This window comes from Pelecanus crispus, chromosome 2 (assembly GCF_030463565.1).
Source record: "Pelecanus crispus isolate bPelCri1 chromosome 2, bPelCri1.pri, whole genome shotgun sequence".
NCBI lineage: Eukaryota > Metazoa > Chordata > Aves > Pelecaniformes > Pelecanidae > Pelecanus > Pelecanus crispus.
This window is the reverse complement of record NC_134644.1, coordinates 106,668,511-106,683,322: the sequence shown is the minus strand read 5'-3', so window position 1 is coordinate 106,683,322 and position 14,812 is coordinate 106,668,511. Positions and strand designations below refer to the sequence as shown.

The window sequence follows — 14,812 nt, the reverse complement described above, 5'->3', positions numbered from 1 at the left end:
AACATTTTAGAAAGCTTCTGTTCTGCCTCCTATGACACCAATCCTGCTCTGTCTTGTTAAAAAGAGGTACTTGATCCAAAGATAGATCTAGCATCCAGCTAGATATCTAGTACCATCCCTTCTGTTCCTTAGAGTGAAGATTGTCGATGCTGTCTGTAGCAATGTTGGTGAACTCTTAGCAGTTTTATCAACACTTGACCAGTATGTGATAAAATGATGTTATGAATAAGGGCATCAGGATCTTAACAAGACTTGTATTTTCCCTAAAACACAGATTAGAGTCCTGGTCCCAACCCAGTACAGATTTTGTAATAGCAGTATGTTTCCAAAGCTCTCATTGACTTAAATAGGAAAGAGAAATTCATCTAGCACAGTAAAACTGCATCCCACTCATATATTAAAGGCTGTTATTCCACCTGGAGCATCACTTTATTTCTCAGCTAGAAGCTGAATACAGTTCTAAAAACAGCTTCCAAGACATGCTCTGGTAAAGAACAACACGATTCTTTTAAAACTCCTATCTTGCAAATATTGTAAACAGAAGTTATGCATGGCTTGCTTATGAATTCATTACATGAAAAAAAAAAACCTCAATGCTTCTCTTAATTGGTCAGTATTTTCTCAGCTGGTTTTGAAGTGCAGCTGTAACACGCAAGTACAAATTTATATGTTCCCTCCAATATCCTCCCTCACAGTTTATTATAAACATATCCCTATAGAGAATTGTTTATTGTTAAGAGATGTCCAGTGACTCAGATGTGTTAAGCTCTGCAAGTATCCCACTTGAGCACTTTTCCCACTCACAAGCCTGAGCTGATTTCTTCTTCCACTGTCCACTACAAACATACACAGCAGCTAATTGTCATCCTCTTTATAACAGTTTATTGTAATATATAAGAATACAATTACTGTACTGCCCTCTCGGGCTTTTTTTTTTTTAGACAAAAAAGAAACTCAAAGCCTTATTTTTTTTCCTATTTCCTCCAATTTCCATCACACTTGTTACATGGATATACAGGGGAGAAGTGCATTCTCAGTTATCTTGTACCATGTCTACTCCTCCCACTGTTTCACTTCTTTTACAAGATTCTGCCATCAGGTTCTACGAGCCACATAACTTGCTTTAGCAGGAGTGATGCTGTTCTGATTTGTTTGCTTTGCAAATGCAATGTTGGCTTTGCTCCCTCCCTTTGACCTTCCTATGACGGAACCCATGGATTGAGAGAGCTTTAGCTCTGAACTGTGTAACTCAATAGCAATCTGTTCTACTTTCTGGGGGAAGGGTAGAAGGGCAATGTTAAGACCAAGAATTGCCTTACTGGAACATCAGCCCCAGGACATAAACAAAGAACCTGGGAGCAGGATTTCTGCCAAGGCCATGCCCCCATAGGTAGAGGGATTCACATATTTCTGATTTTCATTCACTGTGGAGTTACTCCTCCGGCCTTCTATTAACAAAGAAGAAAAGGCCAATGAATTCAGCTCCTTATTAGTAGCTGCATCTCTCATACATCCTGCACAGGTATGTAAGTATGCATTAGTGGGTGATCATGATTGTTCCTTGCAGGGAAGAAAAGCAGGAGAACTTTGCAGCGTAGAGCAAAGCCCAGAGTTCTGAACACAAAATGAATCTTAAAGCTGATTATAAAAATTCTGCAGAACAGTATTATCTCCCACCTATTTCCTTTATGGTATTCTACTCTGAACCTATCAAGCATCCAATTTGTTGAATTAGTGAGATGGCAAAAGTGTACACAACACAGACTCTGGGTCAGTGCCAACTATTGAGAACAAGATTACAGTCATGAGCCACAGAAAGGCTAGCATTACTTTTTCCCCAAACAAATCAGTTGCTCTAGTAACTACATGCCAGAAAAAACTAGACAGTTGCTATTTGATCTGTTTGTACCTGGAGGATGGAAAAAAAAAAAAGACATAATGCTTAAGTTACCCCCCCCCCCAAAAAAAAAACCCAACCCCCCCCCCCACACAACTTAAAAGAAAATAGTTTAAGAGTATCACAGGAGACAATGTGTAAGCAGAAATTCTTCTAAATAAACAAATCACCACACAGTTCTGAGAGAAAACCTGAAGGAAGTTACTACATTCTTTCCATTCAACAGTAACGAAGCAACACTGAAACCAACCCAACCCCTGTAAAAAAGAACAATAGAAAGTTAATAACCATACAAATCTTCTGGGGCTGCAGCCAACAACATTTTGTTTCACACACATGATGAGCTCTCGGTCTCTTCTGCTCTTCCCAATATTTCACCAAACTGGCACACAAAGGTGGCTGTAGTTTCAAGCAGGTCTTTAACTGTATTAAAACTTCAAGCTTACAAAGCAACTCAAAATCACGTATTAGAAAATGCAAATGAGTTTTAAGGAGCAATTTCCAGAAAGCAAAATGTGTAGCAAACATCAAACCAGCAAGTTCTTTACTATTACCCCTGCTTTGTTTTATCTTCTTATATGTTAACAGACACGCAAATATTAGCACATAAACTGTTTTGCATGCTTACTCTCAACTATTGCTAGCAGAAAAGATAAGGGGACCTTACCTTTTATATGTATTTAAAACCCAAGTTAGAAGGCTAACAATCTCATTTGCTTCCAGATCCTCTGCAGCAAGCTCTTGCATGCGGGTGGACAAAGCTTGATGGTACATGTTCAGCAATTTGTTGAAAATGTCATAATGTGGAGGAAAACACTGATCTAGTAGGGTTTTAGCCACGAGCAGGTCATCAACAACATATTTACGTATGATTTCTAGATGGCGCACAAGCCACATTTTGTCAGATTCTCTAGTATCTGCCTGAGTGCCTTCAATTCGTGTGCTCACAGTTCTTTCCAAAATGTTGAACATTTTTTCTTTCCACTTCTTTGGTCTGCCAGGAGGTATGAACCCAGTTTGTTTTTTCCGGTCCAACATGCGCCTGTCAATTTTCTCCTCCCTCTCAATTATCCTAACAACAGAAACCAGCAAGGTTGGATCTCGACGGACTGTAACGAGAGATCTTTGAACCACCATCCAAAGTTGCTTTGCCAACTCCTCAGAAAGTTTCTGCATATCCCCAAAGTATGTATGGATGAGGTTCATGTCATGTGTGTTTTTGCTGTCCATGCGATACTGCTCATACATCAGGTTATCACGAGAACACTCTAAATCCATCAGTTTTCGATGAGCTTGCAGAAGTTCCCCTCGCTCAATCAGATCTTGGGTCTCCCTGACTATCTCTGGAACTGAAAGAAAGGCAAAGAAGAAGAAAAACCAAAAGGAGTAAAACACCAAAATCACAATAAGAATAAATACAAGACAATAAAAGCACTAGGAAACAAGCTGGAGAACAGCTGTAGCAATTCTTTTGAAATTATTTAAAGGAAATTATTTTGAAGTGTTCAAAAATTGTTAATAAATGCTATATATCTTTATGCATTCTACATATGCTGTAACTATAATGCTCCATTTTGATCAGTGGCTAAACAAAGATCATAGTGCCAACAGAACATAATTTATTTTCTCTCCTCCTCCCCCTTAAAAAAAAATCCATGAAAGTCTACTATGAAACAAATTGCACTACTGGCTTTCTTGTATCCTATACAAAGGGCTTTTAACTTGGCATGACTAAAAGTCACTTACCCTGTTGAACCTGACACTGCATATACCCAAAAAATACTGAATTTTACCTCCTTCTTGAAGGAAGAGTTTTTGCCTGCCTAAGGCCCAAAGGAAGAGTAGGGATAATTACCTATGCTGCTAAACTGTTTAGAAGATTTTTCTTCTTTACTAATTTTCAGTATTTGAGGAATACCATAGAAGAAGATTAGGATCCTGTGGAGGAAAGAACTGAAAAATCTCCGCAGAAAAATTGTCACTGCAAAAAAGGCAGCTAGTGGTAAAACTTGCAGCCCCAAAAAAGGTTTGAAAAGACAGTTATACACAATCATTAATCATGACAAAAACCACTTGGTGTATAGAACATTTGTTTTGCTCAGATCAAAGTTATCATACTGTTTAACAATCCTGGAGAGACGCTTCACACTAAGAACCTCTCACAACACCAGAAAAGAGGCTTATTGTCTCAATTGCATTCATCAGTGTAAAAGAAAACAACATACCCCAAATAACTCAGCATTGGAATATACAGAATTTTGTTGTTCTCAAGTTTTTATTGCTAGACATTGCATGTGAACACTACTCTTTTTCTTAAGTTGCACACCGTATCTCACTTGGTACTGTAGCAGTTAGGTACACTCTTACAGAGATTAAACAAATCAACCTGGTATGACTGGGAAACATTTTTTCTTTATAGGTACATTTTGTGAATTACTATCAGTAGAGAAGAGGAGAGAAAAGCCTATTTTAATAAAATCAAAGGGGTATGATAGGCTTAGCCCCCATTATAGGGGTAAAATTCTTAAAATTACTTATAAGCAGGAAGTCCTGGCAAGGAATTCACCCTGATTCAAGATGGAATGGAATGTGCACCAAAAAGGCTGCATAAAAGGACAGAGGTAATCCCATTTGCTTGATCTTTACAATATCCATTATATCACATTAATCTTAATTTTGCAAACCTTTGCAGTTGTGCAGCAGTGCAAGAAAGAAGCATCTCCCATGCACAATTTCTTTATGCACGAGTTGGTTTCTGTGATTGTGCTGCCTGCTTCTGAAGCAAGGACTGTGCACAGTTGAAACTGAACTTCAGGTAGCTTATACTTACACTTGTAACATTAATGTAAATCCTTGAGACTCCTAATTGTTGTGTGAGAAAGATTGCCAAGGGATCTTTGACTGGAGATCTCGCTGTTTCATATTTTGCCTTTGTTTGAAAAAAAACCTTTCAGTTCCAAAAATCATTTGGGACTATTTTTACCCAACAGGCTTGCTGTAGGTGCCCAACTAGCTGGCAACATTCCAGATCTTTCCAAGTTTTCTTTCTGTACATGTTGCTTGCTTATTTCAGTCTTTTATACTAAATATGTTATCCCTGCTACTGATTGCTAGCAAGAAGCTTCTTTGTGACTTGTGTTTGATGATGAGATAGGCTAGACTAGAAGTTCTTACAGCACAATTTAGACTCAATATGTATTAAATGGTTACCAGCTACTTCTCTGAATGTGAGGTGTAGGTGATTCTTCCTTAATTCTTCATTCCCAGTGAGGTTTACTTGACAACCTTACAGCTGTTAGTACCATTTTAAAGTACTTTCAGTATGTGACAGATGATGTAAAGAACATTAGATTACCTGAAAAGATGTTCTTGAGATTTTCTACAGCAGCTGCCAGTTGGCTATGTTGCACTACAGCATCCTTAACATCCTTGAGGTTTTCTATGGTGTTGATGCTCTGTCTCCAGTCCTTATTGACATCTATCAAAGACTGCTGAATATCCTTTACATCATTCAGTGCATTGTGCAGTTGACTTAAACCTGTTCGTACTCCATCTAACTGCGACTGGATTGCTGCCTTAAATACAAACAAAAAGACAAAGAACAAACTTGTGTTAATCATTTTAAGTTCTGTATTGTCAACATTTCTCAATAATTCATTTTCATTTCGGCATCTAACATTTTCAGAGGAAAAAAAATGGAAAAGGTAATATTATAGCTTACTAGAAATGTGTAACTTACTCTGTGTGCGTGCACATACTCTTTTTTTGAAGTTCTGAAGTTGTACCTAGTTTTAAAGGACCTAGATACAACTGGTTCACCCACATAGCTAACACAGGAGTTTAGGCAGATAGATTGTCACCTTTATAAATCTACATTAAACCAGGATCATGGGAAGGCAGAATGAGATTTCTTTGTGCTTCCTTCTGAAATTAATTTCAAAGGGGGATTTCAGAAGAAAACTGATCCAGATGTTTCAACAGAATGCTTGGTATGCACAGATTCACAAAGCCTTTTACTAAAGCAATTACAAATTTTGACTGGCAACTGAAAATGTTCTAAAAAAAAAAGTTAAATTCTGAAATGTTCTAATAAAAACCCCCTCTGGCCTGTCATACCCCAAAGCAAAAAAACCCCAAAGAAATTCAGTCAAAACAAAAACCAACAAATCCCCAAACTGAGTAAAATTTCAACACTGTGAAACATCAACCACCAGACCAACAATCCAACTACTAGATTTTGTCATAAAGAGAGGTTATTGATACAGATATCTCTTGTGACAGGTGACATTTGAAATAATGACTCTTCAAATAGGCTATTGGTTCTGAATATCATTTGACAGTCCAGACACCTTACAGAAAATGCATTATAGTGTGTATCTGAGTGAAAGAAATCAGATCACATCCACAGCATGTTTTCTATATATGTGTTTTTAAAAAGATGTAACTAAGGTGAAATCAGGTGAGTGGAAAATGAAACTGGAAATAACAGAGTTCAAAAGACAACCCAAAGGCATCAGTGAAAACTCAGTTGCATATCTCAAGGACTTGAAGCAACCAGTAAAGAAATGAGGCACTACTGGTTTTGCTAAGTTCAAAACACATTTTTTGCCATACTTTTACGGCCAAAAAGCTTGGGCAGTCACGGAACTTTTTGTCTGATACTAGAAGCCAAGGAGGAAATCCTGGTAACTATGAAAAACATTTATTGTGTTTTAAGTGTACTGGGAAAGTCCCAGAAAAATGCAGTGATTCTTAAACTACTGCTATTTATGTACTTTCAAATTATGACATGCTGATTTTATTGATAAAATTGTATTTTCCCGTCAGACTCAGTGCAATTAAGCAGTGGTAAGGCATTTTTATACAATGTCTATCTACAGAACTGCTGCATTAACACATTTTTCCCCCTACAGGAACTGAGGTAATTAGGATCCTCAAACATTCAATATGATACTTAAACACAATCTTCTGAAGTTGACCATAAAGTATTTTAAAAAAATCACATGACTGTTAAATGTTCAATACTTCTGATCTGCTATTTCAATTTCTTCTGAGGCAGATCTTCCAAGTATTACATATTTAAATTTTTGCCTATTTAACTTTTGCAGACACTTGATTATGCTAAACAGAAACAATCACTAATCTTGGTCACTGACACAAACAAAACCAAGAAAAATTCTAAAAATAGACAGTCACCCATGTTCAGTTTGTCTTCTAAAAGTCAGCTGGGGCCAGGGGAGGGTGTGTGTGGGGGGGCAGCGAGCGAGGCATGTCCTAGTATTGTGGACTTCGCTTCCTTAGAATCATCTTCATCTTAGACTGGCCTGACCATTGCTGTATTAAAAAAATGAAAACAAAACCAAGCCATCCTAGTAACAGGGCTCAAAACTTCATTTTTATCTCTTTTCAAGTGACAGCCCTCAACATGAAGCCATGGAACCAGGATCCTGGCTGCCTGGTCTCCCTAGAGCCCTACGGTTCAAATTACTGATTGCACAGCAGCTAAGAATCAAAAGGTAGAGGATTCAAGCATGTTTATACTCAGGAAAACCCATGACCTAGGAACCTAAGATTCATATACAGTATTTCTTCAGGGTGAAAGAAAACCAAAACCTAAGCTCTCCCATTGACTAAGTGCACAAAGACGGCTGTCAATGCTCATAACTTTTCAGGCCCTGGAATAGAGTCCAAGCAGCTCTTTGCCCAGAAGTACCAGCCTACACTGCAAGCTGGTGCTTATCCACCCATCATTTCAGAGTTCTGCTGTCAATCCTTAAAAATACTGCTTCACTAACTGTCATCGGTCTCACACACACGAAGCAGATGAGTTTGACAGATTTCAAAGCAGTTTTTCCTCTAAGAATTTATATAATCCAGGAAAAAATGAAGAGAAGGATGTAAGAAATGGACATAACTAAAAATTTGGGAGATGATATAGAGGAGCAGGATAACCATCTGGAGGAGATACTGGTTTTTTGGGGCAGAACACCATTCCAGACCTCTGCTGCTTCATCCCTGTAAGTGACATACGACTATTACCCTGGTTTTCTACCCTTCACCCTTGATTGACTTGATTATCTTGAATCATCTGAAGAAGATCATGACAAAGATGAAAGTGCATCCACTCAGAAAGAAGCACCAACAGGTTCACACTAAAAGATTTACCATGTGTTCATTCACACAGATGAAGCAGCTGAGGTTTTTCAATAGTGATCCAACCTGAAAAGTCACCAACTCCTCCAGCTGATGATCCTATCTTTCCATCTTCCACACCATACATATACACAGTTTAAAGACAGAGCAAGGGTATTTCTTACATCCTTTCTGTGCTCCCATCCATTATAGTAATTCTTATGGGAAAAACTGCTCTGCTATCCATTGCATCACTATCACCTGTTTCAGGAATGCATCCTGAATGCATTAAGGGGTATTGTACTTCCTTTTGGAACAGGTATTTCTGACCACCTACAGATGACTGCAGTTAAGTTAACTTAAGGAAAATGACAAGGAAACTAGCTATAAAGTGGATTTAGGCATTGACAAAACTTACAAAGTTATGTTTAGTCATCACTGTCTATAGAAGCAGCCAGTAGGCAAATGACTATGCTCTTATATTATAAATAGGTCACAGTAACTAAACAGCCAATCCATTATTAATAGACTCCACTATATGCTTCCTGCCTTAAACCTGAAAAACCCAGTCGAAGTCATCAGGAAAATTTCCTTTCTATGCTACAGACAAAAATTAATATATAATTTGCTAACAGATTTTTTTTCACTGTGAAAGAAGACAGGCTCTTTTCTGCTTCATGCAGACTCCCACAAAGAAGGAGCCATCAAATAGTTGTAAGATAAACTAACTTGTTCTGAAATATTAAGATTAGATCCAGTGTATACCAGCCATTTTGATCTGCTAAACCCAAAAATATTTCCCAACACACTTTTCTAAGGCTCTACTCCAATTATGTAATATAGTAGTCTAAAATGACTGTTGGCTAGTGAGTACCAGTGAAGGAAGAAAACACAGAAGTCAGTAACATACAGACACTAAACATAGGATGACCTTAGTCATATTTCAGGCTAAGTCTGTGTGTGTGCATATGCATGTGTGCACTCACATGTACATATGCGGACAGGGAAAATCATGGCGTACTTCTGCAAGAGACAAGAATGTGATAGATTTTAGCTGTGTTCCATAAACCCATGTAAAAGTCAGAGACTAAACTAACTGATCTTTTTCAGATGCAATCATCGATTTTTTGTTACAAGATAGGTATTCAATCATTAAGACAAAGGTTTGTTGGCTGACAGGCTACGCAGCATGAGGGTAGCTGTCCATGGATAAACTGCAGAAGTTACAGGATGTAAGAACACTTGAAATGTTTGAATAAAATTTCAGTAAGATGTACAGCATTAGTTTGCATTATTTTCAGGATGCAAAGCTTCTGTTTTGGACACAGAGGAAAAAATAAAGTCCATGGTTTAAAACGATCTGGATGAAAATGCAGAATCAAAAAAAAGAAGGTACATTCATGCTGCACCACGGACACTCAGCTTTATCAAACTTTGTACCTTGAGTCGAGCTTCTACTGAGGCCTTCTTACGAGCTTCCCTCCTGCGATACTGCTCCACTTTATCCAGCTGATCAGGACGCTGAAGCATTCCTGCTACTCTCTGAACAGCTGTTGCAACTGCTTCCCTATCCGTTTCCTCCATTGCTGATTAGGACCTCAAAATGCCTTCATAATTTAACAGTACTGAAAAGAAATACAACATTTTTAGAAAATATTTTTTCATTTGATGGCTATCATTTCAGAGTTAACTTTGGCAATAAAAACGGTGCAACTTGACAGAAGCATCATTAGACTGCATTACAAAGAGCAGTAATCGGAATTCTACAAGAATCACGTCTCAAGTCTCTTAACTGTTTCATTAGTTTACCTGAAATGTTCTCTAGTTATTGTTCTTGCATTTACCTTGCTCTCTGTAAGTTTGTATCAAAAGAAAAGACAACAACAACAGAACAGCAAATTTTCATTTTAAAAAAAACAGATTCTACCTAATCCTAGAGTAGGTTTGCCTATTAAAAGGCAAATGAGACAAGCATAAAGGAATCTTGTAGCAAGTCCAAGCAAAAATCCTAACTCTTCCTTAATTAGAATCTGGTGGAGCTGAGAGAACCATAGCCCCCCTGCAGCGATAGGTCAAATTTGCTACCAAAAGTGGAGAGAAACATAGCTGTGGAAGCTCTAAACCCAGAGACTTAACTATAAAGCACTTCCATTTAGACTTCTGATGGATGACTTTTTTTATTTCCTACTCTTGTTTTCAGTTCTTCTCACGGTATCAGTCCATCAGAGGTGTAGGTATGCAGGGAAAAATTAACCAAGTATTTCACCTAAGTCTCCAGCAGAATTTCTAGTGAAGTCAAGACATGAATGCAAACTAGTATGCAGAAAAGGTAAAATTATCTGGCCATCAAACCAGAGCTGTTCTTTCAAGCTTCGCTAGCTACTAACAGAAAGCAGGGAGGGTCCCAGTCACCAAAGATACAAGAACTTGGTGTCCACAAAACTCCAAGGAACACATCTGGGAGTTCCTCATTCCTTCCAAATTCTTTCCAACATTTTATGTCTTCAGTCTTTTAATCAAACAGAACATTTTAGGTTCTGCTGCCACAACTACAGATTATACTCTCTTGTATCCATATTATTCCTTGAAATTAGATAACTACTTTCAAAGCAGCCTGCATTCATATATCCAGCACATCACTTAATCTCAACAGAATAGTGATCTGATGAAGAATTGTGCCAAGTGCACAGAACTGGAAGACCAAAAGCAAGAAAACTCATGCGTCGAGAGAAAGGCAGTTTGATAGGTGAAGGAAAGTGAAAACACCCGCCACAACCCAACCAAAAAAAACAAAAAACAAGTGAAGCAAAGGAAATTGCTCACCACCTCCCACAGGCAAACTAATGCTCCAGCCAGTCTCTGAACAACAGCCAACCTGGAAACCAAACCCCCCCCCTTCTTCTTCCGCTACCCCATCTTCTATTGCTAAGCATGACATTATATGGTAGGGGATTTCCCTTCGGCCAGTTTGGGTCAGCTGTCCCATCTGTGTTCCCTCTCAATCTCTTGCCCATCCCCAGCCTACTCAAGGGGAGTGGAGGGCAGAGTAGGAAAAAGAGAAAGCCTTGACACTGTGCAAGCACCCTTCAGCAACAGCTGAAACACTGGTGGGTTATCAGCACTGTTTTAGCCACAAATCCAAAACACAGCATCATACACGCTGCTATGAAGAAAGTTAACTCCATCCCAGACAGACTCAGTACAGCGTTAGCAGAATTAGTCATTTTAGAACTTATCAGGGTTAAAAAAGATTCCAGGCAAGGTTTGCCCAAAAGCTAGTCTGTAAGACCCTAAGTCTATGTCTCAAGTTCCTTCTTCCAATATCTCAAGATCTGTACTTCTAGTATCTTACTATTACAGGCATAAGTATGCACTTATTCCAGAATTATTTCTACAGTGTAAACTCATGTCCTGCTTTACCTCCTCAGCTGTGCAACCATACCCATCACTTCTCTACTAACGGCCTGTTTACCTCAAATGATGTTTGATTTCCTACTCTACAACTCAAGGTGCAGGCTCTATTCCTACCACTCACACTTTCGAATGAATACTCCAGTTTTGTTTAGCCCAATCCATTTCCAAGTTGTCAGGACTGTATCTACAATTTTAAAAAAAATTATTACTTTTAAATAATGAATTTACTACAGAAATGGTATCTGCAGTAGACAGCTTCATGCTGAATTACCGCTTTTATTAACAACTCTGGATACATTCAATAGAGCTACGATAGCTTTAACCCACACAGCCACTACCCAGGCACATTAAGTAGACCTCATGAACAAAATTAGTAGTCAGTATACTGTAATCTCCTAACTGATTACATACTAACTTGCTGAGGTAGACAGGTTGTTGCACAAAGACTAACCATTCAAAAGGAAGAGCAAACTTTAAGAAACCATGCCAACTTTACACACAGGCTGCTAGCCAAAAACCACAAACATCTTCAGAGCAACGCACTGGAAGAAGCGAACAAAAGACAGTCCTGAGCAGCCTTGGAGAGGCTTCAGCTGCAAGCACACCCTCATCCTCCGGACTCAAGCTCCGGCCGGGAGCTGAGAAGCGAGCCAGCGGGGACGACAGGCTCACAGGGGGAGGCCCCCGCCCCCTCCAAAAACGAGTTTCCAGGCTAGAGGCGCGCAGCGACACCCAGGTTTGGGCACAACCCCCCCCAAAGCAAAGCTCGGAGGAAGCCGCAGCAGCCCTTGGCCGGCAGCTCCAGCTCCGCCGGGCAGCCCGGCTCCTCCCGGCCCCGCTCCATGGCGGAGGCGCCTCCGCTCGAATTATTTGCACCGACGCAGGTGCCCGTCCCTGCCGGGCAAAGGCCGGAGACCTGCGCCCGGGCACGCAGGCGAGGCTGCAGCCCGGCCGCGCCGAGCTCCTTCGGCCTCGGTGGAGGCCGGCGGACGGCGGCCGCCGCCGGAAGAGCCCTCAGCACCCCCTTCGGACTCGCCATCCCGCGGGGCTCCCGGGATCGGCCCGGCCCGGCCCGGCCCAGCCCAACCCGTCCCCCCTCCGCTTCCCGTTGTGCCAGACTCGGGTCGCTACAGTCGGCGACAGCCTGGCAGGAGCACGGGCACGACGACGACGGCGGCGGCGGCGGGAGGCGCTGGCCTGGCCGGGGCGCTGGCGCTGGGCCAGCGGCGGGGCCAGAGGGAGCCGCAGCGGCCACTCACCGGCGGCCGCCCGCCCCGCGGGAAGCTGCTGACAGCCCGCCAGTGCGCATGCGCCGGGCGAAGGCAGGCGGCGCAGCGCCGGGCGCACAGGCGCAGAACGAAGCCCCCGAGCCCCCCCCCCCCCCCGCTCCCTCCCCCACCCCGCCGCCGTTGGCCGGCGCGCGTGCGGGTTAGGCTCCCTCACCTGTTCACGGGACCGGGCTGCGCCTGCGCGGCCCCGGGAAGGCCCGGGGGGGCTCGGTAACCGAAAAAAAGCCTTTGGAAGAGCCGTAGCGGCTGAGGGGGTTTTAGTGGGCGCGGAGCACCGCTGCTTGCTCTCCCCGAGGAGCTTCGTCCCGGTGGCGAGGCGGCTGTGGGTGCGGCGGGAGAGGAGGGAGCGAGGGGAGCGCCGGGAGCGGCTCCGTTGTTGTCCCAAGTAGGGCTCGTCGACCCCGCGTGCAATAAGCCAATCTTCACCCACTGAGGCGAGATACTGTTTTTATTTCATATCTGCGCAGGGATGGGTGCTGGCGGTAATTCCACAAAGCTAGCACACCTACCAGAGTTTTCTCTTAACTTTTGTACATGACACTTAACACACCACACCTATCTACTACATACTCATTAAATTAGCTAAGCATACTGGTCTCTTACTGGTTCATATCCTCCTCGCTTACATTTAAAGGTACAGTATGATTTTAACTTAACTATGCACTCTCAAGGAGAGTGGGGGGGTTAGTCTTTCTAGTTTTTAATTGAGTCGGTGGTCGCAATCTCCCCCTGCCGAAGTTACCTTTCCCCTACTTTCCTTCTTGGCAGATCCTTAAAAAGTCTTCATGGTTTACTAGTCAAGACAATAATACATTACCTTGTATCCTGCTCCTGGACAATGTGTCATTAGCAATCTATTAACAAAACAAGGCATAGATAGAGTAGGGCTTTACAATGGACATTCTATAGCAGCATCAATTTTAGATAACACCGTCTCCGCAGAGTGGGCTCAGGGCTGCCAGCTGCAGCCTGCGGGGCTACTGCTGCTGCCGCTGCCTCTTCTTCCTCCCTTCTTGTTTTTGGTTTGTTTTTTTTTTTTTTACAATCTCAGCGTCAAGGGCGCTGTCAGTATTTCTGGGCCATGAATCAGGGTCACAGAGGTCAGTTAAAAAAAATAAAACACAGAAGTCCTTTGAGCTATTAAACCTTTGGGTTTGAATGGTGACACATTGCAATGAAAGCTTGGTCGTTGGGTGTCGCCTGGAAAAAGGAAGCGTGCTAAGTGTGCTGCAGGTGGATAAGCTGTGAATTGTGCGATATCGTTCAGATCTATGTGGAAGTGGCTTTGCCAGTCAGAGGAAAAGGGGAAAGTCCTCATTCAGCCACTTGTCTCTGCTGCGTCTCTTCACACCTTGCCCAGAAGCCAGCTTGCTTGTTGAGGAGAGTGGTGTGGCCGCCGGGGTGCAGCTCACTGTGGCCTCCCCTGGCTATGCACGTCTGAAGTGCTGAGGCTTAGGGAAGCTGCTTGCTTAGGATTTGATTTATATCTAAGGGAAAACTGTGGTGCATTTAAAAAGACAAGTAGTTACAAAATTAGCACTGGGTTGGTGGATAGAGTGGAAAATGGGGACAGATGAGGTGCTTCCTGGGGACGGGTTGTTAGTTGGGTTTGTGTAGGGGTTGCCATAGCAGCTGCCAGCAGCTCCAAGTGCTCAGGCAGACTGCAGGCTTAGAAACCCCTTGGAGATTAAACAAATGCTCAGTCGGCACTCTATGCTCAGTGCTTTGCAGTGGGACCTGCAGCTGTCGTGGAAAAAGGAGCTTATCCTGTCCCTCAGCACGTGAGTTCCCACTTGCAGCAGTCTGATCAGAGAGAAATGACAGTTATGCAATTAGAAATAAAGTTTTGTTAATGGGCAACCTTAGAGGAGCTTTTATCATTTTGTAAACTGCTTAGCTCTTCTCATTTTAAATTAGCAACCAGAAGTACAGAATTTTGTTTTCTTTTTCTTGCTAGTCTAACATATTGGTGCTATAACAGGGATAAAAATACTGAAGGTGTGGTTGGTTGTTACAATGTTACATTGTCCAGTCATTTTCTGTATTGTTGATTTAGGTTGATTTTTGTGTGGCGGTGGAG

At 41.8% G+C, this 14,812-nt stretch overlaps 1 protein-coding gene across 1 annotated transcript in view; it reads right to left on the bottom strand.

Annotated features, from left to right (window-relative positions):
• EXOC3 (exocyst complex component 3) overlaps nucleotides 1-12,730 on the bottom strand; it is a 28,145-nt gene extending 15,415 nt beyond the window's left edge. Inside the window, exons 1-4 of the mRNA XM_075705246.1 lie at nucleotides 12,703-12,730; nucleotides 9,470-9,654; nucleotides 5,253-5,472; nucleotides 2,565-3,246 (exon numbers count right to left, since the gene is read on the bottom strand). Coding sequence (XP_075561361.1) covers nucleotides 2,565-3,246; nucleotides 5,253-5,472; nucleotides 9,470-9,613 — 1,046 coding nt within the window. The 5' untranslated portion in view covers nucleotides 9,614-9,654; nucleotides 12,703-12,730. The remainder of the gene's footprint in view (nucleotides 1-2,564; nucleotides 3,247-5,252; nucleotides 5,473-9,469; nucleotides 9,655-12,702) is intronic.
• Nucleotides 12,731-14,812: the final 2,082 nt, after the last annotated feature.